This window comes from Liolophura sinensis, chromosome 1 (assembly GCF_032854445.1).
Source record: "Liolophura sinensis isolate JHLJ2023 chromosome 1, CUHK_Ljap_v2, whole genome shotgun sequence".
Classification (NCBI taxonomy): Eukaryota; Metazoa; Mollusca; class Polyplacophora; order Chitonida; family Chitonidae; genus Liolophura; species Liolophura sinensis.
In genome coordinates, this window is record NC_088295.1 from 93,238,864 (window position 1) to 93,260,695 (window position 21,832).

Consider the following 21,832-nt stretch of genomic DNA (forward strand, 5'->3'; position numbering starts at 1 on the left):
TAAACAACTGTGATTTATTATAAGGTGGTGTGTAATCAGACATACCTTTATAGAAGCAGTTTGCATGTGGTGTCATTGGCCTAGCGCTCAGCTTTCTTTTCACAAATCTCTCCAGTTATAAGACCATGAACACATTTACGGCGCAAAACTGAAAACGCCTCCTCACTTCGATCCGTTCAACCTTTCAGTGGTGTATTGACGGTGCCTGTGTTTGCGACGAAAACGCCCCTGCCGGTTCAGGTAGGCTTAACACGCTTATCTCTTACATATTATCACAGAATCTAACCATGGGTTAATGGTAAATAAATAATAAAACATATATTCTCGAGCAGCAGGTCATTGAGTAAACAACAAGTTTAAGAATTGTAGTAAGTCGGTCAACTAATATATAGAATCACAATATCATTGTGATATCACAAATCTAATGTGCCCCCAAATATGTGAGGATTTTATCAGCCAAAGACTCCACAGAGGTAGCCAGACAATGTGTGCCAGGCTGTAGTTAGGCAGTCAGAGTAACGCATGTTCTATATTGTGTCTTTCTATCAGATACGTGTCCATACGGGGACCAAGAAGAGGATGTATCACCGAATAACTGCGTGGACGTGTCAGGTTTTCCCGGGCTCTGCTATCAATCATATTATAGAGTTCGTTGTTGTGCCACATGCGAGGCGGCCAATACAGGACCCCCAGGTAGGCCTTCATATCAATACTGTATCTCATGTGAGACGGCCAATACAATACCTCCAGGTAGGCCCTCATATCAATGCTGTGCATCACGTGAGGCGGCCAATATAGAACTTCCGCATAGGCCTTCAAATCAATGCAGTGTTTCAAGTGAGACGGCCAATACAGGACCCCAGGTAGGCCTTCAGATCAATACTGTATCTCATGTGAGACGGCCAATACAATACCTCCAGGTAGGCCTTCATATCAATGCTGTGCATCACGTGAGGCGGCCAATATAGAACTTCCGCGTAGGCCTTCAAATCAATGCAGTGTTTCATGTGAGATGGCCAATACAGGACCCCCAGGTAGGCCTTCAGATCAATACTGTACCTCATGTGAGACGGCCAATACAGGACATCCAGGTAGGCCTTCATATCAGTGCAGTGTTTCATGTGAGATGGCCAATACAGGACCCCCAGGTAGGCCTTCAGATCAATACTGTATCTCATGTGAGACGGCCAATACAGGACATCCAGGTAGGCCTTCATATCAGTGCAGTGTTTCATGTGAGACGGCCAATACAGGACCTCCAGGTAAGCCTTCAAATCAATGCTGTGTCTCATGTGAGACGGCCAATACAGGACATCCAGGTAGGCCTTCAAATCAATGCTATGTTTCATGTGAGACGGCCAATACAGGACCTCCAGGTAGGCCATCAAATCGATGCTATGTTTCATGTGAGACGGCCAATACAGGACCTCCAGGTAGGCTTTCAAATCAATGCTGTGTTTCATGTGAAACGGGCAATACAGGACCTCCAGGTAGGCTTTCAAATCAATGCTGTGCCTCATGCGAGGCGGCCAATAAGGACCTTCAGGTAGGCCATCAAATAAATGCTGTGTTTCATGTGAGACGGCCAATACAGGACCTCCAGGTACATGTAGGCTTTCGGATCTCTGGGTCCCCATAATACTGGCAACACAGGACCCCGAGATCACTGCTGTGCCTGTAATACTTTCGACACAGGACCCAAATAACTACCTCTGTGTAGGCCTTCAGATCACTGGTGTGCCACTAATGCTGGCGAAACACCCATCGCCTTCTGTAATGTGGCTAACACAGGGGCCCTGGTAGGCCTTCAAATCGCTGTTGGGCCTCATGTGATGTGGTCAGTGCAAGGGCTTTAGATACATGTAGGCCTATTGATCACTGGTGTTCCCATAATGCTGCCAACATAGGGCCCCCAAATAACTGCTGTGCCTTGTACTGTTGTCGTTTCTGCAGTATTTATATGTCTGACCAAACATTCAATACACTGGTATCTGAGGTTGAGCTATTCCTGGGTTCATTTGTCAGTGATGAATAATGCTTGGAATGTTTCACTTTTATGGCAGAAGTTAGGTTTATAGTGGAAGTATCCTGGTACCAGGGGCAAATGTCGGCCCTTCGCCGTGCTTTTGATAAACAGGTCAACCATTATCTGCCCATCGCCGTGCTTTTGATAAACAGGTTAACCATTGTCTGCCCTTTGGCGTGCTTTTGCTAGACAGGTCAACCAATACCTGCTCATCGCTGTGCTTTTGATAAACAGGCCAACCAATATCTGCCCATCGCTGTGCTTTTGATGAACAGGCCATCCAATATCCCGTTTGCCATGCTTTTGATAAGCAGGCCAATCATTATCTGGCCTTCGCCGTACAGGCCAACTATTATCTTCCCCTCGCCGCGCTTTTGCTAAACAGGTCAACCATTATCTGCCGATTGCCGTGCTTTTGATAAACAGGCCAACCAAAATATGCCTTTCAGCGTGCTTTTGATAAACAGGCTAACCAATATCTGCCCATCGCCGCGCTTTTCCTAAACAGGTCAACCAATATCTGCCCATGGCCATGCTTTTGATAAACAGGTCAACCTATATCTGCCCATCGCCGTCCTTTTGATAACAGGCCAATCAATACCTGCCCATCGCCCTGCTTTTGATGAGGAGGCCAACCATTATCTGCTCTTTGCCGTGCTTTTGATAAGAAGGCCAACCATTATCTGCCCTTTGCCGTGCTTTTGATAAACAGGCGAACCATTATCTGCTCATCGCCGTGCTTTTGATAAACAGGCCAACCAATATCTGCCCATCGCCTTGCTTTTGATAAACAGGCCAACCAATATCTGCCCTTCAGCCTGCTTTTGATAAACGGGCCAACCATTATCTGGCCTTCGCCGTTCTTTTGATAAACAGGTCAACCAATATCTGCTCATCACCTTGCTTTTGATAATCAGGTCAACCAATATCTGCCCATTACCGTGCTTTTGATAAACAGGCCAACCATTATCTGCCCTTTGCCGTGCTTTTGCTAAACAGGTCAACCAATATCTGCCTTTCGTCGTGCTTTTGATAAACAGGTCAACCAATATCTGCTCATCGCCTTGCTTTTGATAAACAGGCCAACCATTATCTCCCTATTGCCGTGCTTTAGGTAAGCAGACCAATCATTATCTGGCCTTTGCCGTACAGGCCAACCATTATCTGGCCTTCGCCGTTCTTTTGATAAACAAGCCAGCTATTATCTGCCGATTACCGTGCTTTTGATAAACACGCCAAACAATATCTGCCCATCGCCATGATTTTGATAAACAGGTTAACGAATATCTGCCCCTCGCGGTTTTTTTTGATAAACAGGTCAACCAGTATCTGCCCATCGGCGTGCTTTTGATAAAGAGGCCAAGCGTTATCTGGCCTTCGCCGTGCTTTTGATAAACATGCCAACTAATATCTGCCCATTGCCGTACTTTGATAAACAGGCCAACCAATATCTGCCATCGCCGTACTTTTGATAAACAGGCTAACCCATCGCCGCGCTTTTGATAATCAGGTCAACCATTATCTGCCCTTCGCCGTGCTTTTGATAAACAGGCCAACTTCGATTGTGACGAAGTGACAATGTTTTACTCGGACGAGTCAGCGAAGTCTTACCAAAGCTGGAAGTTTTGCATTAAACTGAGTAGTTACCTTGAGTTTACATATTTACGTTGATTGTTTGCTATCCAGGTTGTGAATATGGGGATTGGAATAGCGGTTGCGAGGTGGCAAACTGTCCTTTTTATGACGTGTCCCATGTTAACACGGTATGCTGTGAGACATGTGCTGCATTTACGACTCCAAGGCCGACAACTGTCACCAGTGCTACAAGTGCAACCTCTACATGCAAAACAGCGACAACTACAACCATAACCGAGACAAGCACTACTGCAGCGACAACAACTCCTGCAGAGTTGACAACAGTGCCAGCGACAACGACAGCAGAACCCACAACCCCTACAGAGGCGACAACAACTGCAGAGGCAACAACAACAACACTTTTAGAGTTGACAACAGCACCAGTGACAACGACTGCAGAGGCAACAACAACTGCAGAGGCGACAACAACGCTTCCTGCAGAGTTGACAACTGTGCCAGCGACGACAACAACTACACAGGCGACAATCACTACAGAGGCGACAACAACCGCAGAGGCGACAACAACAACACCTGCAGAGTTGACAACAGTGCCAGCGACAACGAGTGCAGAGGCGACAACAACTACAGGGTTGACAACAACAGCAGTAGCGACAACAACCCCAGAGATGACAACAACTGTAGAGTCGACAAAAGTACTTGTGACAACAACTAACCGAGCAACAGTTACTTCTGCAGCTAATACTGCAACTTTAGAGGCAACGACAACATCAGATACTACCACACCATCGGCAACAATTACACCAGGTTTGCTGATTTTTGGTAAAATAATATGGTCTTGCCTAAAAACCGAACACAAAGCATAGTTAAGTTACGTTGGTCATCAGTGAGCAATGTGAGTGAATTACACACCATCATGTTGTCCTTGTAAATTGGTAATGAACGATGTAAATCAATGGCAGTTTCCAAGACAAAGGACTTTCTGGTTTGCAAGCTGGAAGCAATTGGAAATGTACCACAAAAATGAGCTCCATATGAAAGATATTTACAGTTAGTAATACGTTTATAATGTGGGCTATTTGCAGCTAACGACCAAGCTAACCACATGGCATACATAACATACGCGTAGATCGTACGTTCAAAATCAGATATCAAAGAGATATCACCATATACCCGCCAGTGTTTAAGTTTATCAAGAGTTTACAAAATCAGAAGAGTTGGGAACGGGGAGCGGAGTGGGTGAAAACATTAATGTGTAAGGAAAGGGATTTATTAATAAGGAAATATTGAATGTCTTGTTAAATTTGAATGAATTGGTCTTAAAACGCAATATTTTACTTTCAAAAGTTTGTACGTATTCATTGTAGGAACAGGACACAAGTTACATGCCCTTTAGTTTATGTTTGTGTACTTGTGTGTGTATAGGTCTAGATGTGTAGATAAACTGTCTTTTGTCCCCAAATGTATTTTACTACCAATCTTGGATGATGTTTATGTATTATTCAGTACATGTAACGTGAACGTGAACTTCGGTACAGTACACTCAGTAAACTCTATCTCCATGCATCTTGAGGAAAGATTTTGAAATTCTTTCTAATAGCCCTGTCCTTAATTTAAAATGTGTTCTGGTTTCAATTATGTTGCTAATGCAGGTAAGCTTATTGAAAATATTAACTATCGTTGAGAGGGGAGCTTTGTAGGGAGAGTTTGGCAATTACGATGGATATAGAGTGTGAATTTAAGTAACACGATAAAATATGGGTCTCTCTTCCTTTGGGTTGGCCTCATGGAGAGCTGCCTTATTTCCGCGACGCCTCGCGCCACTTCACTCCTTCAAACATACGCCTAGCTATGTCACAACGTTCATCAGCCCGTCAAACACAGAGCCATATGTGTTATCACCGACCAGTTTGAAAAACCCAGGCCGAGACAACTAAAGTAGGACAGGCTTCTACAACCCTTATGTATTGAAGGTTTAATGCTTGTTAGACTTCCAAGCGAATCCTCTGAGGATATGGTATACAGCTCGTAGTTCTTGGCTCCTGTCTAATTTTTTGAACAAACAAAAATGGCCGATCAGAATACTGCAGAAATACGGTTGAGGTAACTCTCCTTAGGAATCGTAAAATGCCTAGCTAAATAAAACAGTTGCTTGTGGCTGTTATGTAGGCGGACCTTACTTTGTGAGAGAATTGATTGAATCGACCAATCCGATGTTTTTTGTGCGTTGATAAATTGGACAGAAAAAATATAACTTGAAACTGAGTGAATGTTGGGTCATAAGTCATTCTTTATCAACGTATTTTTAGCATTTTTGTGCAAAATGTGTACTTTTTGAAGAGTAGTACGTGGTGGGAGGTTTATTTAGTATGTTGCATTAGGATAACTGGTGATAAGAACCAGAGAATTACGTCGATTTAATTGGGGATTTGTTAAGCCAGTGTTTTGTGTCCTCATCTTTTATTCAAGAACAAATGGACTGATCCTTCTAAAATTTAGAGACATATTAGTGACACACAGTGTAAAGAAAACATTGATATGTGGGCTCGCCACTGGTCGTGTATACGACATCATAAAAAAGTCATAAATATGCTCTTTTCATGGGAGTTCATGTTGAACTGCCGTCAATATTTTTTCGCTATAAGTGTTTTAAATGACATCAGCCAATTTCAGAAATACAATAAGCCAGATTTTGTGGGTATATAGTCTTTAATAGCCTAGATAGTTGTCCATTGTTTTACAAAACTGACCTTATATCTCAATATACCAGCATCGCTGTGTTGCTAATTGTAACAAACTATGCCATGCCGTTAACTGCTCTGTATTAACCATTCGTGAAACTATCAGCCGTTCTGGTTTCCATTTTGTACTCACAATTTAAATTGATGGCGGATATGCCCTGTAGTGAAGACTTGAGAAATTCTGGCTAATATGCATATGTATGTTACGTTTGCTCATGGGATAAAGGTTAACAACATTGTCTCACCTAAGGACTTTTGAGGAAAGCTTTTTATTACTTGCATGTATATACAGGGACTTATTGCGAATTCCAGGGATTATTGAAATTTTTCTTGTTTGGCTTTGCTCACCCAGCTTCCTCTACACATGAAACTCCTCAGCTTGTTTGGCTTTGCTCACAAGCTTCCTCTACACATGAAACTCCCCCAGCATGTTTGGCTTTGCTCACCCAGCTTCCTCTACACATGAAACTCCTCAGCTTGTTTGGCTTTCCTCACTCAGCTTCCTCTACACCCGTAAACTCCCTGGCTTGTTTGGCTTTGCTCACCTAGCTCTCTCTACACACGGAAACTCCCCGGCTTGTTTGGCTTTGCTCACCATGCTTCCTCTACACATGAAACTCCCTGGCTTGTTTGGTTCTGTCCTCACCCAAATTCCTCTACACATGAAACTCCCCGGCTTACTTGGCTATACACACCCAGTTTCGTGTATTCATGGAAACTTCCAGGCTCATTGTGCCTGTATTTATCTAGCTTCACCCGGATACTCCACCGCTTATAAGATATTTCAGTTTGTTTGATAGCTATTTGACGCCATAGCCAAGAATGGATGAATGATTATGGCTTAACGCCACATCGGCATCCCCATAGCCAAGATGTTTGGTCAGATACGACAATAGCGGAATTTACATATGGTGTAAAGCCGGGTTAGTTTGTCATCATTTGGCTGTGTTCATCCGAAGTCCTTGTAAATTTTATTACTGATTCTTGACGACGTTTATCGAGGAAATGTCTTTTTGTAAGAGCTGTAAGTCTGAGCGCCAAACGTGATTTTCCTCTTTCCAGCCCCAGTTACCTGCACGGAAAGAGGTTCCTTACCATGGATCAAAGAGATTCTGGAGGACGGTGTTTGTGACACTAGTGTCTCATCATGCCTTGAGCCGGTGTTGGATATGCTGGAGACAACCCCTGTACACGATACACCTAACCTTGTCTGCAAGTTTACACAGATAACGGTAAGGGATTCCTCTGTTTGTTTTTGGCCACACACACACACACACACACACACACACACACACACACACACACACACACACACACATATTTGTGCAGGACCAATGATCTAGGCAAACGGCTCTGCAGATATATTCTTAACAACATAAAACAAGCACAAGAAACGGACATAATTTGCGATCTATTCTCAGTAGGCTTCTGGGCCAGTGGAAAGTACAGCAGCACTTCAATATTAAATACGCCAAGTGAAGCTTTTCTGTAGATCTGTTGCAAGGCATATAGACTGACAAAGGGAGGCCATAGTACTAACCATCAAAGTCGACGGGTGTGTATTAGAAAGGGGATAAGATTTTGTAAAAGAACGAGACACCCTATTGGGTAGTTTAAACCCTTACACATATAGATGTAAAGTTTATAGACAAACAAATAAAACGAACTGTACAGAGCATAGTTGTATGGAATGTCTCACCGTAAACATTGGTACATCTCAGTTTTGGGCGCCTAGAATGATTTATTTGTTTATTTATTTGGTTTTACCCAGCTAAAATAAAGGCGTACGTACAGGGCAATAATCTCTTGAACATTTTCTAAATGATGTTTAATACACATGCTCAGTATGCACTTATTTCGCCCAGTTTTGCCCACGGGGATTTAATACAGTTCTTTGCGTTTCCCTTCTTTCTTTGTATGTTTTCATTTGGAAAAACAGAATCAGTGAATTCGTCTACATAAAATATGATACGCGTCAAAGATACTAAAAGTTGGCATCGAAACATGGGTGAAAAATAACTGGGCTTTGTTACAGACAGACGTTGATTATGAGATAGCTAAGGATTTAGTAAACACACTGGGCTCATTTTACAGGTGGATGAGATGGGCCCGCTGTTCACAGGACCAACAACGGTAGTGCCTGCTCGTTATATCAGCTGTAACAGTGTTGCCTGTCTGGTACCAAACCACACCATCCCCATCCTGGAGGGCAGAGTTTTGGCCGGGTGGTATGTGTCGGTCAGCGACGACGCCGACACGTTTGGTAACGAGTTGATATACCTGCCGTATGACAACCGCTGTGTGACTTGTACAGGTGTCAATGCGTTACCGATGTGCAGTTGGACGGTAAGTATAACATCAGCAAAACCTGCTGTGTGACTTGTACAGGTGTGATTGTGGTACCGGTGTGCAGTTGGGCGGTAAATATATCATTAGTAAAGCCTGTTGTCTGACTTGTACAGGTGTAAATGTTGCACCAGAGGTCAGCTGGGCGGAAGGTATAACATCAGCAAAGTGTACTGCGTAATTTGTACAGGTGTAAATGTAGTATCGGTGTGCAGTTGAACAGTAAGCATAATATCAGCAAAGCCTGCTTTGTGACTTGTACAGGTGTAATTGTAATGCTGGTGTACAGTTGGACGGTAAGTATAACATCAGCAAAGCATGTAGCGTGATTTGTACAGGTGTAAATGTAGTATTGGTGTGCAGTTGAACGGTAAGCATAATATCAGCAAAGCCTATTGTGTGACTTGTACAGGTGTAAATGTGGTACCAATGTGCCGTTGATCGGCAATCATAATATCAGCCAAGCCTGTTGTGTGACTTGTACAGGTGTAAATGTGTGCACTTGAAGGGTAAGCATAATATTACCAAAGCCTGTTGTTTGACTTGTACAGGTGTAAATGTGGTAGCGGTGTGCCGTTGATCGGCAATCATAATATCAGCCAAGCCTGTTGTGTGACTTGTACAGGTGTAAATGTGGTACCGGTGTGCAGTTGAAGGGTAAGCATAATATTAGCAAAGCCTGTTGTTTAACTTGTACAGGTGTAAATGGGGTACTGGCGTGCCGTTGGACGGTAAGTATAACATCAGCAAAACCTGCTGTGTGACTTGTACAGGTGTAAATGTGGTACCGGTGTGCCGTTGGACGGTAAGAATAATATCAGCAAAGCCTGTTTTGTGACTGGTACAGGTGTGAATGTGGTACCGGTATGCAGTTGAACGGTAAGCATAAAATCAGCAAAGCCTGTTGTGCGACTTGTACAGGTGTAAATGTGGTACCGGTGTGCAGTTGGACGGTAAGCATAATATCAGCAAAGCCTGTTGTGTGACTTGTACAGGTGTAAATGTGGTACCGGTGTGCCGTTGATCGGCAATCATAATATCAGCAAAGCCTGTTGTGTGACTGGTACAGGTGTAAATGTGGTACCGGTATGCAGTTGAACGGTAAGCATAATATCAGCAAAGCCTGTTGTTTGACTTGTACAGGTGTAAATGTGGTACCGGTGTGCCGTTGAAGGGTAAGCATAGTATCAGCAAAGCCTATTGTGTGACTTGTACAGGTGTGAATGTGGCAGCGGTGTGCAGTTGAACGGTAAGCATAATATCAGCAAAGCCTGTTGTTTGACTTATACAGGTGTAAATGTGGTACCGGTGTGCCATTGATCGGCAATCATAATATCAGCCAAGCCTTTTGTGTGACTTGTACAGGTGTAAATGTGGTACCGGTGTGCAGTTGAAGGGTAAGCATAGTATCAGCCAAGCCTGTTGTGTGACTTGTACAGGTGTAAATGTGTGCACTTGAAGGGTAAGCATAATATTACCAAAGCCTGTTGTTTGACTTGTACAGGTGTAAATGTGGTACCGGTGTGCCGTTGATCGGCAATCATAATATCAGCAAAACCTGCTGTGTGACTGGTACAGGTGTAAATGTGGTACCGGTGTGCCGTTGGACTGTAAGCATAATATCAGCAAAGCCTGTTGTGTGACTTGTACAGGTGTGAATGTGGCAGCTGTGTGCCGTTGAACGGTAAGCATAATATCAGCAAAACCTGCTGTGTGACTGGTACAGGTGTAAATGTGGTACCGGTGTGCAGTTGAACGGTAAGCATAACATCAGCAAAGCCTGTTGTTTGACTTGTACAGGTGTCAGTGCTTTACCGATGTGCAGTTGGACGATAAGTATAACATCAGCAAAACCTGCTGTGTGACTTGTACAGGTGTGAATGTGGTACCGGTGTGCAGTTGGGCGGTAAATGTAACATTGGTAAAGCCTGTTGTGTGACTTGTACAGGTGTAAATGTGGAACCGGTGTGCCGTTGGACGGTAAGCATAATATCAGCAAAGCCTGTGGTTTGATTTGTACAGGTGTGAATGTGGCATCGGTGTGCGGTTGAACGGTAAGCATAATATCAGCAAAGCCTGTTGTTTGACTTGTACAGGTGTGAATGTGGTACCGGTATGCAGTTGAACGGTAAGCATAATATCAGCAAAGCTTGTTGTTTGACTTGTACAGGTGTAAATGTGGTACCGGTATGCAGTTGAACAGTAAGCATTATATCAGCAAAGCCGTCTATGTTACGTGTACAGGCGTCATTGGTCAACTGGACGGCAAGTATAACATTAGCAGAGCCTGTTGTTTGACTTGTGCAGGTGTAAATGTGATACCAATTGTCAGCTGGGTAAAAGGTACAAACATCAGCAAAGCCTGTTGCGTGACTTGTACAAGTGTAAATGTAATATGGGAGTTAGTACAGCATAACAAAGCCTTTTGTGTAATTTGTGCGCGTGTAAATTTGATATAGGAGTAAGTATACCATCAGTAGGGCCTGTTGTGTGAATTATTAGGGTCTAAATGTGATATAGGAGTAAATATAAGATCAGTAAAGCCTGTTACAGCCCGTCTTTTGCAGTGATTTCACACAATGCCTCTGCCAAGGACTCCACATTTTGCCTCTGCTAGTGATTCCCCAATCTACCTCAGCCTGTGATTCTCCAGCCTCACTCTGCAAGTGATTCCAGTTTATCTCTGCAAGTGATTCCCCAACCTCCCTTTGCCAGGAATTCACCAGCCTACCCCTGCTAGTGATTTTGCAGTCTACCTCTGCAAGTGATTCCCCAACCTCCCTTTGCCAGGAATTCGCCAGCCTACCCCTGCTAGTGATTTCGCAGTCTACCTCTGCAAGTGATTCCCCAACCTCCCTTTGCCAGGAATTCACCAGCCTACCCCTGCTAGTGATTTCGCAGTCTACCTCTGCTAGTGATTCCCCAGCCTATTTCTGCCAATGGATCCCCAGCCTACATCTGCCAATGATTCCACAGTCTACCTCTGCCAATGGTTTCTCAGTGTACCTCTGCCAGCAATTCCCCAGCCTACCTCTGCCAATGGTTCCCCAACCTACCCCTGCCAGTGGTTCCGCAGCCTACCTCTGCAAATAATTCCCCAGTCTACCTCCGCTAGTAATTCCTCAGCCTACCGCCGCTAGTAATTCCCCAGGCTAACTCTGCCAATGATCTCTCAGCCTACCTCCGCAAGTCTTTCCCTAGCCTACCTCTGCCAATGATTTCTCAGCCTACCTCTGCCAATGGTTTCTCAGTGTACCTCTGCCAGCAATTCCCCAGCCTACCTCTGCCAATGATTCCCCAACCTACCTGTGTCAGTGGTTCCGCAGCCTACCTCTGCAAATAATTCCCCAGTCTACCTCAGCGAGTAATTCCTCAGCCTACCTCCGCAAGTAATTCCTCAGCCTACCACCGCTAGTAATTCCCCAGGCTAACTCTGCCATTGATCTCAGCCTACCTCAGCTAGGTGTTCCCCAGCCTCCCTCTGCTCATGATTTCTCAGTGTACCTCTGCCAGTGATTCCCCAGCCTACCTCTGCCAGTAATTCCCCAGCCTACCTCTGCCAGTGATTCCCCAGCCTACCTCTGTCAGTGATTCCCCAGCCTACCTCTGCCAGTAATTCTCCAGCCTACCTCTGCCAGTAATTCCCCAGCCTACCTCTGTCAGTAATTCCCCAGCCTACCTCTGTCAGTAATTCCCCAGCCTACCTCTGCCAGTAATTCCCCAGCCTACCTCTGCCAGTAATTCCCCAGACCTCTTTCAGTGATTCCCCAGCCTACGTCTGCTAGTAATTCCCCAGCCTACCTCTGCCAGTAATTCCCAGCCTACCTGTGTAAGTGATTCCCCAGCCTACCTCTGTAAGTGATTCCCCAGCCTACTTCTGTCAGTAATTCCCAAGCCTACCTCTGCCAGTGATTCTCCAGCCTACTTCTGCCAGTAATTCCCCAGCCTACCTCTGCCAGTAATTCCCCAGACCTCTTTCAGTGATTCCCCAGCCTACGTCTGCTAGTAATTCCCCAGCCTACCTCTGCCAGTAATTCCCCAGCCTACCTCTGCCAGTAATTCCCCAGCCTACTTCTGTCAGTAATTCCCCCAGCCTACCTCTGCCAGTAATTCCCCAGCCTACCTCTGCCAGTAATTCCCCAGACCTCTTTCAGTGATTCCCCAGCCTACGTCTGCTAGTAATTTCCCCAGCCTACCTCTGCCAGTAATTCCCAGCCTACCTCTGTAAGTGATTCCCCAGCCTACTTCTGTCAGTAATTCCCAAGCCTACCTCTGCCAGTGATTCCCCAGCCTACCTCTGCCAGTAATTCCCCAGCCTACCTCTGTCAGTAATTCCCCAGCCTACCTCCACTAGGGATTCCTCAGCCTAACTCTGCCAATGATTTCTCAGTGTAACACCTCTAGTCAATCCCCAGCCCCCCTTTGCCCATGATTTCTCAGTGTACATCTGCCAGTGATTCCCCAGCCTACCTCTGTCAGTAATTCCCCAGCCTACCTCTGCCAATGATTTCTCAGCCTACCTCCGCAAGTCTTTCCCAGCCTACCTCTGCCAATGATCCCTCAGCCTACCTCAGCTAGGTATTCCCCAGCCTCCCTCTGCCCATGATTTCTCAGTGTACCTCTGTCAGTGATTCCCCAGCCTACCTCTGCAGTGATTCCCCAGCCTACCTCTGTCAGTAATTCCCCAGCCTACCTCTGTCAGTGATTCCCAGCCTACCTCTGCCAATGATTTCTCAGCCTACCTCCGCAAGTCTTTCCCCAGCCTACCTCTGCCAATGATTTCTCAGCCTACCTCCGCTAGGATTCCTCAGCCTAACTCTCCCTATGATTTCTCCGTGTGACACCTCTAGTCAATCCCCAGCCTCCCTCTGCCCATGATTTCTCAGTGTACCTCTGTCAGTGATTCCCCAGCCTACCTCTGCCAGTGATTCCTCAGCCTACCTCTGTCAGTAATTCCCCAACCTACCTCTGGCAGTAATTCCCCAGCCTACCTCTGCCAATGATTTCTCAGCCTACCTCCGCAAGTCTTTCCCCAGCCTACCTCTGCCAATGATTTCTCAGCCTACCTCCGCTAGGGATTCCTCAGCCTAACTCTGCCAATGATTTCTCAGTGTAACACCTCTAGTCAATCCCCAGCCTCCCTCTGCCCATGATTTCTCAGTGTACCTCTGCGAGCGATTTCTCAGCCTATCTCTGCTAGTGATTCCCCAGCCTACCTCTTCCAGTGATTCCCCAACCTACCTCTGTCAGTGATTCCCCAGCCTACCTCTGCCAGTGATTCCCCAGCCTACGTCTGTCAGAGATTCCTCAGCCTACATTTGTCAGTGGATCCCCAGCTTACTTCTGCCTATAATTCCACACTCTGTCAGTGTTTCCCCAGCGTAATGGTTCCCCAACCTACCTATTTCAGTGATTCCCCAGCCTACCTCTGCCAGTAATTCCCCAGCCTACGTCTGTCAGTGGATCCCCAGCTTACTTCTGCCTAAAATTCCACACTCTGTCAGTGTTCCCCAGCGTAATGGTTCCCCAACCTACCTATTTCAGTGATTCCCCAGCCTACCTCTGCCAGTAATTCCCCAGCCTACGTCTGTCAGAGATTCCCCAGCCTACATCTGTCAGTGGATCCCCAGCTTACTTCTGCCTAAAATTCCACACTCTGTCAGTCATTCCCCAGCCTATTTCTGCCAATGGTTCCTAAGCCTACCTCTGCCAGTGATTCCCCAGCCTACCTCTGCCAGTAATTCCCCAGCCTACGTCTGTCAGAGATTCCCCAGCCTACATCTGTCAGTGGATCCCCAGCTTACTTCTGCCTAAAATTCCACACTCTGTCAGTGTTTCCCCAGCGTAATGGTTCCCCAGCCTACGTCTGCCAGTCATTCCCCAGCCTATTTCTGCCAATGGTTCCTAAGTCTACCTCTGCCGATGGTTCCTAAGCCTACCTCTGCCAATGGTTCCTAAGCCTACCTCTGCCAATGGTTCCTAAGCCTACCTCTGCCAATGGTTCCTAAGCCTACCTCTGCCAGTCATTCCCCAGCCTATTTCTGCCAGCAGGGTCACAGTCTACCTCTTCAAATGATTACGGGGCCTCCGTGGCTCAGTCGGTTAAAGCGCTAGCGCAGCGTAATGACCCAGGAGTCTCTCACCAATGCGGTCGCTGTGAGTTCAAGTCCAGCTCATGCTGGCGGCCGTAAGTGAGAAGGTCTGCCAGCAACCTGCGGATGGTCGTGGGTTTCCCCCGGGCTCTGCCCGGTTTCCACCCACCATAATGCTGGCCGCCGTCGTATAAGTGAAATATTCTTGAGTACGGCGTAAAACACCAATCAAAAAAAAAAAAAAAAAAAAAAAAAAAAAAAAAAAAAAAAAATCAAATGATTACAACCCCTCTAGTCACTCTCCAGCCAACCTCTACCAATGAGCGAGAATCCACAGTCTACTTCTGCCAATAATTCCCCAGCCTTTCTCCTACTTCTGCCTCTGCCTACTTCTGCCAGCAGTTTCACAGTCCACCTCTTCCAGTGATTCCACATTCTTCTTCTGCCAGTGACTCCACAACCTACCTCTGCCAGTGATTCCACAGCTTACCTCCGCCAGTAGTTCCCCAGCCTACCTCTATCAGCAATTCCCCAGCATACCTCTGTCAGCAATTCCCCAGCCTACCTCTGTCAGCAATTCCCCAGCCTACCTCTGTCAGCAATTCCCCAGCATACCTCTGCTTCCTCTCTGGAAGTCATTCTACAGTCTATCTCTGTCAGTGATTCACCAGCCTACCTCCACCAGTAGTTCCCTAGCCTACCTCTGCCAGTAATTCACCCCTACTTCTGCCAGTAATTCCCCAGACTTCCCCTGCCAGTGATTCCACAGCTTACCTCCGCCAGTAGTTCCCCAGCCTACCTCTGTAAGTGATTCCCCAGCCTACTTCTGTCAGTAATTCCCAAGCCTACCTCTGCCAGTGATTCCCCAGCCTACCTCTGCCAGTAATTCCCCAGCCTACCTCTGTCAGTAATTCCCCAGCCTACCTCCACTAGGGATTCCTCAGCCTAACTCTGCCAATGATTTCTCAGTGTAACACCTCTAGTCAATCCCCAGCCCCCCTTTGCCCATGATTTCTCAGTGTACATCTGCCAGTGATTCCCCAGCCTACCTCTGTCAGTAATTCCCCAGCCTACCTCTGCCAATGATTTCTCAGCCTACCTCCGCAAGTCTTTCCCCAGCCTACCTCTGCCAATGATCCCTCAGCCTACCTCAGCTAGGTATTCCCCAGCCTCCCTCTGCCCATGATTTCTCAGTGTACCTCTGTCAGTGATTCCCCAGCCTACCTCTGCCAGTGATTCCCCAGCCTACCTCTGTCAGTAATTCCCCAGCCTACCTCTGTCAGTGATTCCCCAGCCTACCTCTGCCAATGATTTCTCAGCCTACCTCCGCAAGTCTTTCCCCAGCCTACCTCTGCCAATGATTTCTCAGCCTACCTCCGCTAGGGATTCCTCAGCCTAACTCTCCCTATGATTTCTCCGTGTGACACCTCTAGTCAATCCCCAGCCTCCCTCTGCCCATGATTTCTCAGTGTACCTCTGTCAGTGATTCCCCAGCCTACCTCTGCCAGTGATTCCTCAGCCTACCTCTGTCAGTAATTCCCCAGCCTACCTGTGGCAGTAATTCCCCAGCCTACCTCTGCCAATGATTTCTCAGCCTACCTCCGCAAGTCTTTCCCCAGCCTACCTCTGCCAATGATTTCTCAGCCTACCTCCGCTAGGGATTCCTCAGCCTAACTCTGCCAATGATTTCTCAGTGTAACACCTCTAGTCAATCCCCAGCCTCCCTCTGCCCATGATTTCTCAGTGTACCTCTGCGAGCGATTTCTCAGCCTATCTCTGCTAGTGATTCCCCAGCCTACCTCTTCCAGTGATTCCCCAACCTACCTCTGTCAGTGATTCCCCAGCCTACCTCTGCCAGTGATTCCCCAGCCTACGTCTGTCAGAGATTCCTCAGCCTACATTTGTCAGTGGATCCCCAGCTTACTTCTGCCTATAATTCCACACTCTGTCAGTGTTTCCCCAGCGTAATGGTTCCCCAACCTACCTATTTCAGTGATTCCCCAGCCTACCTCTGCCAGTAATTCCCCAGCCTACGTCTGTCAGTGGATCCCCAGCTTACTTCTGCCTAAAATTCCACACTCTGTCAGTGTTCCCCAGCGTAATGGTTCCCCAACCTACCTATTTCAGTGATTCCCCAGCCTACCTCTGCCAGTAATTCCCCAGCCTACGTCTGTCAGAGATTCCCCAGCCTACATCTGTCAGTGGATCCCCAGCTTACTTCTGCCTAAAATTCCACACTCTGTCAGTCATTCCCCAGCCTATTTCTGCCAATGGTTCCTAAGCCTACCTCTGCCAGTGATTCCCCAGCCTACCTCTGCCAGTAATTCCCCAGCCTACGTCTGTCAGAGATTCCCCAGCCTACATCTGTCAGTGGATCCCCAGCTTACTTCTGCCTAAAATTCCACACTCTGTCAGTGTTTCCCCAGCGTAATGGTTCCCCAGCCTACGTCTGCCAGTCATTCCCCAGCCTATTTCTGCCAATGGTTCCTAAGTCTACCTCTGCCGATGGTTCCTAAGCCTACCTCTGCCAATGGTTCCTAAGCCTACCTCTGCCAATGGTTCCTAAGCCTACCTCTGCCAATGGTTCCTAAGCCTACCTCTGCCAGTCATTCCCCAGCCTATTTCTGCCAGCAGGGTCACAGTCTACCTCTTCAAATGATTACGGGGCCTCCGTGGCTCAGTCGGTTAAAGCGCTAGCGCAGCGTAATGACCCAGGAGTCTCTCACCAATGCGGTCGCTGTGAGTTCAAGTCCAGCTCATGCTGGCGGCCGTAAGTGAGAAGGTCTGCCAGCAACCTGCGGATGGTCGTGGGTTTCCCCCGGGCTCTGCCCGGTTTCCACCCACCATAATGCTGGCCGCCGTCGTATAAGTGAAATATTCTTGAGTACGGCGTAAAACACCAATCAAAAAAAAAAAAAAAAAAAAAAAAAAAAAAAAAAAAAAAAATCAAATGATTACAACCCCTCTAGTCACTCTCCAGCCAACCTCTACCAATGAGCGAGAATCCACAGTCTACTTCTGCCAATAATTCCCCAGCCTTTCTCCTACTTCTGCCTCTGCCTACTTCTGCCAGCAGTTTCACAGTCCACCTCTTCCAGTGATTCCACATTCTTCTTCTGCCAGTGACTCCACAACCTACCTCTGCCAGTGATTCCACAGCTTACCTCCGCCAGTAGTTCCCCAGCCTACCTCTATCAGCAATTCCCCAGCATACCTCTGTCAGCAATTCCCCAGCCTACCTCTGTCAGCAATTCCCCAGCCTACCTCTGTCAGCAATTCCCCAGCATACCTCTGCTTCCTCTCTGGAAGTCATTCTACAGTCTATCTCTGTCAGTGATTCACCAGCCTACCTCCACCAGTAGTTCCCTAGCCTACCTCTGCCAGTAATTCACCCCTACTTCTGCCAGTAATTCCCCAGACTTCCCCTGCCAGTGATTCCACAGCTTACCTCCGCCAGTAGTTCCCCAGCCTACCTCTGTCAGCAATTCCCCAGCCTACTTCTGTCCCCAGCCTACCTCTATCAGCAATTCCCCAGCATACCTCTGTCAGCAATTCCCCAGCCTACCTCTGTCAGCAATTCCCCAGCCTACCTCTGTCAGCAATTCCCCAGCATACCTCTGCTTCCTCTCTGGAAGTCATTCTACAGTCTATCTCTGTCAGTGATTCACCAGCCTACCTCCACCAGTAGTTCCCTAGCCCACCTCTGCCAGTAATTCACCCCTACTTCTGCCAGTAATTCCCCAGACTTCCCCTGCCAGTGATTCCACAGCTTACCTCCGCCAGTAGTTCCCCAGCCTACCTCTGTCAGCAATTCCCCAGCCTACTTCTGTCCCCAGCCTACCTCTATCAGCAATTCCCCAGCATACCTCTGCTAGTGATTCCCCAGCCTACCTCTGCCAGTAATTCCCCAGCCTACCTCTGTCAGCAATTCCCCAGCATACCTCTGTCAGCAATTCCCCAGCCTACCTCTGTCAGCAATTCCTCAGCATACCTCTGTCAGCAATTCCCCAGCCTACTTCTGTCAGCAATTCCCCAGCCTACCTCTGTCAGCAATTCCCCAGCATACCTCTGCTTCCTCTCTGGAAGTCATTCTACAGTCTATCTCTGTCAGTGATTCACCAGCCTACCTCCACCAGTAGTTCCCTAGCCTACCTCTGCCAGTAATTCACCCCTACTTCTGCCAGTAATTCCCCAGACTTCCCCTGCCAGTGATTCCTCAGCCTACCTCTGCCAGTAATTCCACCTCTGCCAGTGATTCCACAGCCTACCTCTGCCAGTAACTTCACAGCTTACCACCGCCAGTAGTTCCCCAGCCTATCTCTAGCAGTGATTCCCCAGCCTACCTCTGCTAGTGATTCCCCAGCCTACCTCTGCCAGTAATTCCCCAGCCTACCTCTGTCAGCAATTCCCCAGCATACCTCTGTCAGCAATTCCCCAGCCTACCTCTGTCAGCAATTCCTCAGCATACCTCTGTCAGCAATTCCCCAGCCTACCTCTGTCAGCAATTCCCCAGCCTACCTCTGTCAGCAATTCCCCAGCATACCTCTGCTTCCTCTCTGGAAGTCATTCTACAGTCTATCTCTGTCAGTGATTCACCAGCCTACCTCCACCAGTAGTTCCCTAGCCTACCTCTGCCAGTAATTCACCCCTACTTCTGCTAGTAATTGCCCAGACTTCCCCTGCCAGTGATTCCTCAGCCTACCTCTGCCAGTAATTCCACCTCTGCCAGTGATTCCACAGCCTACCTCTGCCAGTAATTTCACAGCTTACCACCGCCAGTAGTTCCCCAGCCTATCTCTAGCAGTGATTCCCCAGCCTACCTCTGCTAGTGATTCCCCAGCCTACCTCTGCCAGTAATTCCCCAGCCTACCTCTGTCAGCAATTCCCCAGCATACCTCTGTCAGCAATTCCCCAGCCTACCTCTGTCAGCAATTCCTCAGCATACCTCTGTCAGCAATTCCCCAGCCTACTTCTGTCCCCAGCCTACCTCTATCAGCAATTCCCCAGCATACCTCTGTCAGCAATTCCCCAGCCTACCTCTGTCAGCAATTCCCCAGCCTACCTCTGTCAGCAATTCCCCAGCATACCTCTGCTTCCTCTCTGGAAGTCATTCTACAGTCTATCTCTGTCAGTGATTCACCAGCCTACCTCCACCAGTAGTTCCCTAGCCTACCTCTGCCAGTAATTCACCCCTACTTCTGCCAGTAATTCCCCAGACTTCCCCTGCCAGTGATTCCTCAGCCTACCTCTGCCAGTAATTCCACCTCTGCCAGTGATTCCACAGCCTACCTCTGCCAGTAACTTCACAGCTTACCACCGCCAGTAGTTCCCCAGCCTATCTCTAGCAGTGATTCCCCAGCCTACCTCTGCTAGTGATTCCCCAGCCTACCTCTGTAAGTGATTCCCCAGCCTACCTTTATAAGTGATTCCACAGCCTCCTTTAGTCAGTAATTCCCCAGCCTACTTCTGTCAGTGATTCCCCAGCCTACTTCTGTCAGTGATTCCCCAGTCTACTTCTGTCAGTGATTCCCCAGCGTACTTCTGCCAGTAATTCCCCAGCGTACTTCTGCCAGTAATTCCCCAGCCTTGTGCCTATGATTCGATACCATACCTCTGCAAATGAATCCCAACCTTGCCTCTACTATTGATTGATACCACACCATACCTCTGCCAGTCATTCCACACCTTTCTTCTCTCAGCCATTCCACACCCTGCCTCTGCAAGTGAGTCCGCATCCTACTTCTGCAGGCCATACCACACCCTATCTCTTTCTTCGATTGCTCACGAGAAGAAGTGTCATTTTAGAATTTTCTTTACGATCTTCCAACACCGGTATGATAATAAAAGTCGTGCCTTATATTCTTTGTGTCTTTATAGGACAGTAGTTGTTACATCGGTGGTATGTGTTACAACCCGGGAGACAGTAATGGCGGTTCGTGTGAAGTCTGTGACATTGGACAGAGCCTAACTCGGTGGTCAATGCCAGGTGAGAAAATATACCTGTAGCATGAATCAAATCTCTCTTTCATCTAAGGCTTTGTTAAATTGTACAACATGATGTGTTTCATTATCAAAATTGACCAAAATTACATGTTATTTGTTTTGCATATTTAAGCCTTAAATGTTTTAAATTTTATTTCCAGAATGTAAATTTCCCCTTACGCTGGTGACAATTGGCCGCCAATCTTTTATTTTTTCTAACCACCACATTGTTCCACACATAAGAGCGTATGTGGGAGTTCACGAAATGTTTATACCAGCCACAGGCGCTGCTTAGGGGAATAGTGATAAAGCTAGCTGTTCTAGAGTCATGTTAGCTATTCTCTAACAGAAATGGTCAGCACACAGGCGTTCCATGGCAAGCTACTCCCTAACAGAAGGCGTTCCATGAACAGCTACTCTCTAACAGAAGTGGGCGGACCACAGGCATTCCATGGACAGCTATTCTCTAACAGAAGTGATCGGCACACAGGCGTTCCATGGTCAGATGCTCCCTAACAGAAGTGATCAGACCACACGTCATCAGTCATCCCAATATCCAATGTACCCCACACTTAATATAATACGAATAAAAAATGAAAGTATATAAAATGCGCTGCGACCCGAATCATAAAATGAAACCTTTCGTCGCCATAAATACATCCCCGTTTCCCACCTATGACCAAAATTTGCGCACACATGCCGCGTAAAGGTTTACTGCACGGATAATTTCTCGCGATCTGCTGTTCTGGGACATGACTGTATCACGTGAGGACACTTAGGCTTCACTCCTCTTCGGCATGACCTTATCACCTGATGACAGGTAGACTCCACTCTTCTGCCACATGACCTTATCACCTGATGACAGGTAGACTCCACTCTTCTGCCACATGAACTTATCACCTGATGACAGGTAGACTCCACTCTTCTGCCACATGACCTTATCAGATGATGACAGGTAGACTCCACTCTTCTGCCACATGACCTTATCACCTGATGACAGGTAGACTCCACTCTTCTGCCACATGACCTTATCACCTGATGAAAGGTAGGCT

At 47.2% G+C, this 21,832-nt stretch overlaps 1 protein-coding gene across 1 annotated transcript; it reads left to right on the top strand.

Annotated features, from left to right (window-relative positions):
- The first annotated feature begins 1,126 nt into the window (after positions 1-1,126).
- On the top strand, positions 1,127-21,296 carry LOC135465788 (mucin-2-like). Its single transcript, XM_064743134.1, has 6 exons — positions 1,127-1,148; positions 3,713-4,426; positions 7,423-7,592; positions 8,455-8,706; positions 20,676-20,784; positions 21,130-21,296. The coding sequence occupies exons 1-6, from the start codon at positions 1,127-1,129 to the stop codon at positions 21,294-21,296; spliced, it is 1,434 nt and encodes a 477-aa protein (XP_064599204.1).
- Positions 21,297-21,832: the final 536 nt, after the last annotated feature.

Bases quoted from the DNA above. Each gene is read 5' to 3' on its own strand.
- LOC135465788 (XM_064743134.1), top strand. From the start codon at position 1,127: ATGGCCAATACAGGACCCCCAG. The intron at 8,707-20,675 runs GTAAGTATAACA...GTGTCTTTATAG, and splicing joins TACCGATGTGCAGTTGGACG to GACAGTAGTTGTTACATCGG. The intron at 20,785-21,129 runs GTGAGAAAATAT...ATTCTCTAACAG, and splicing joins AACTCGGTGGTCAATGCCAG to AAATGGTCAGCACACAGGCG.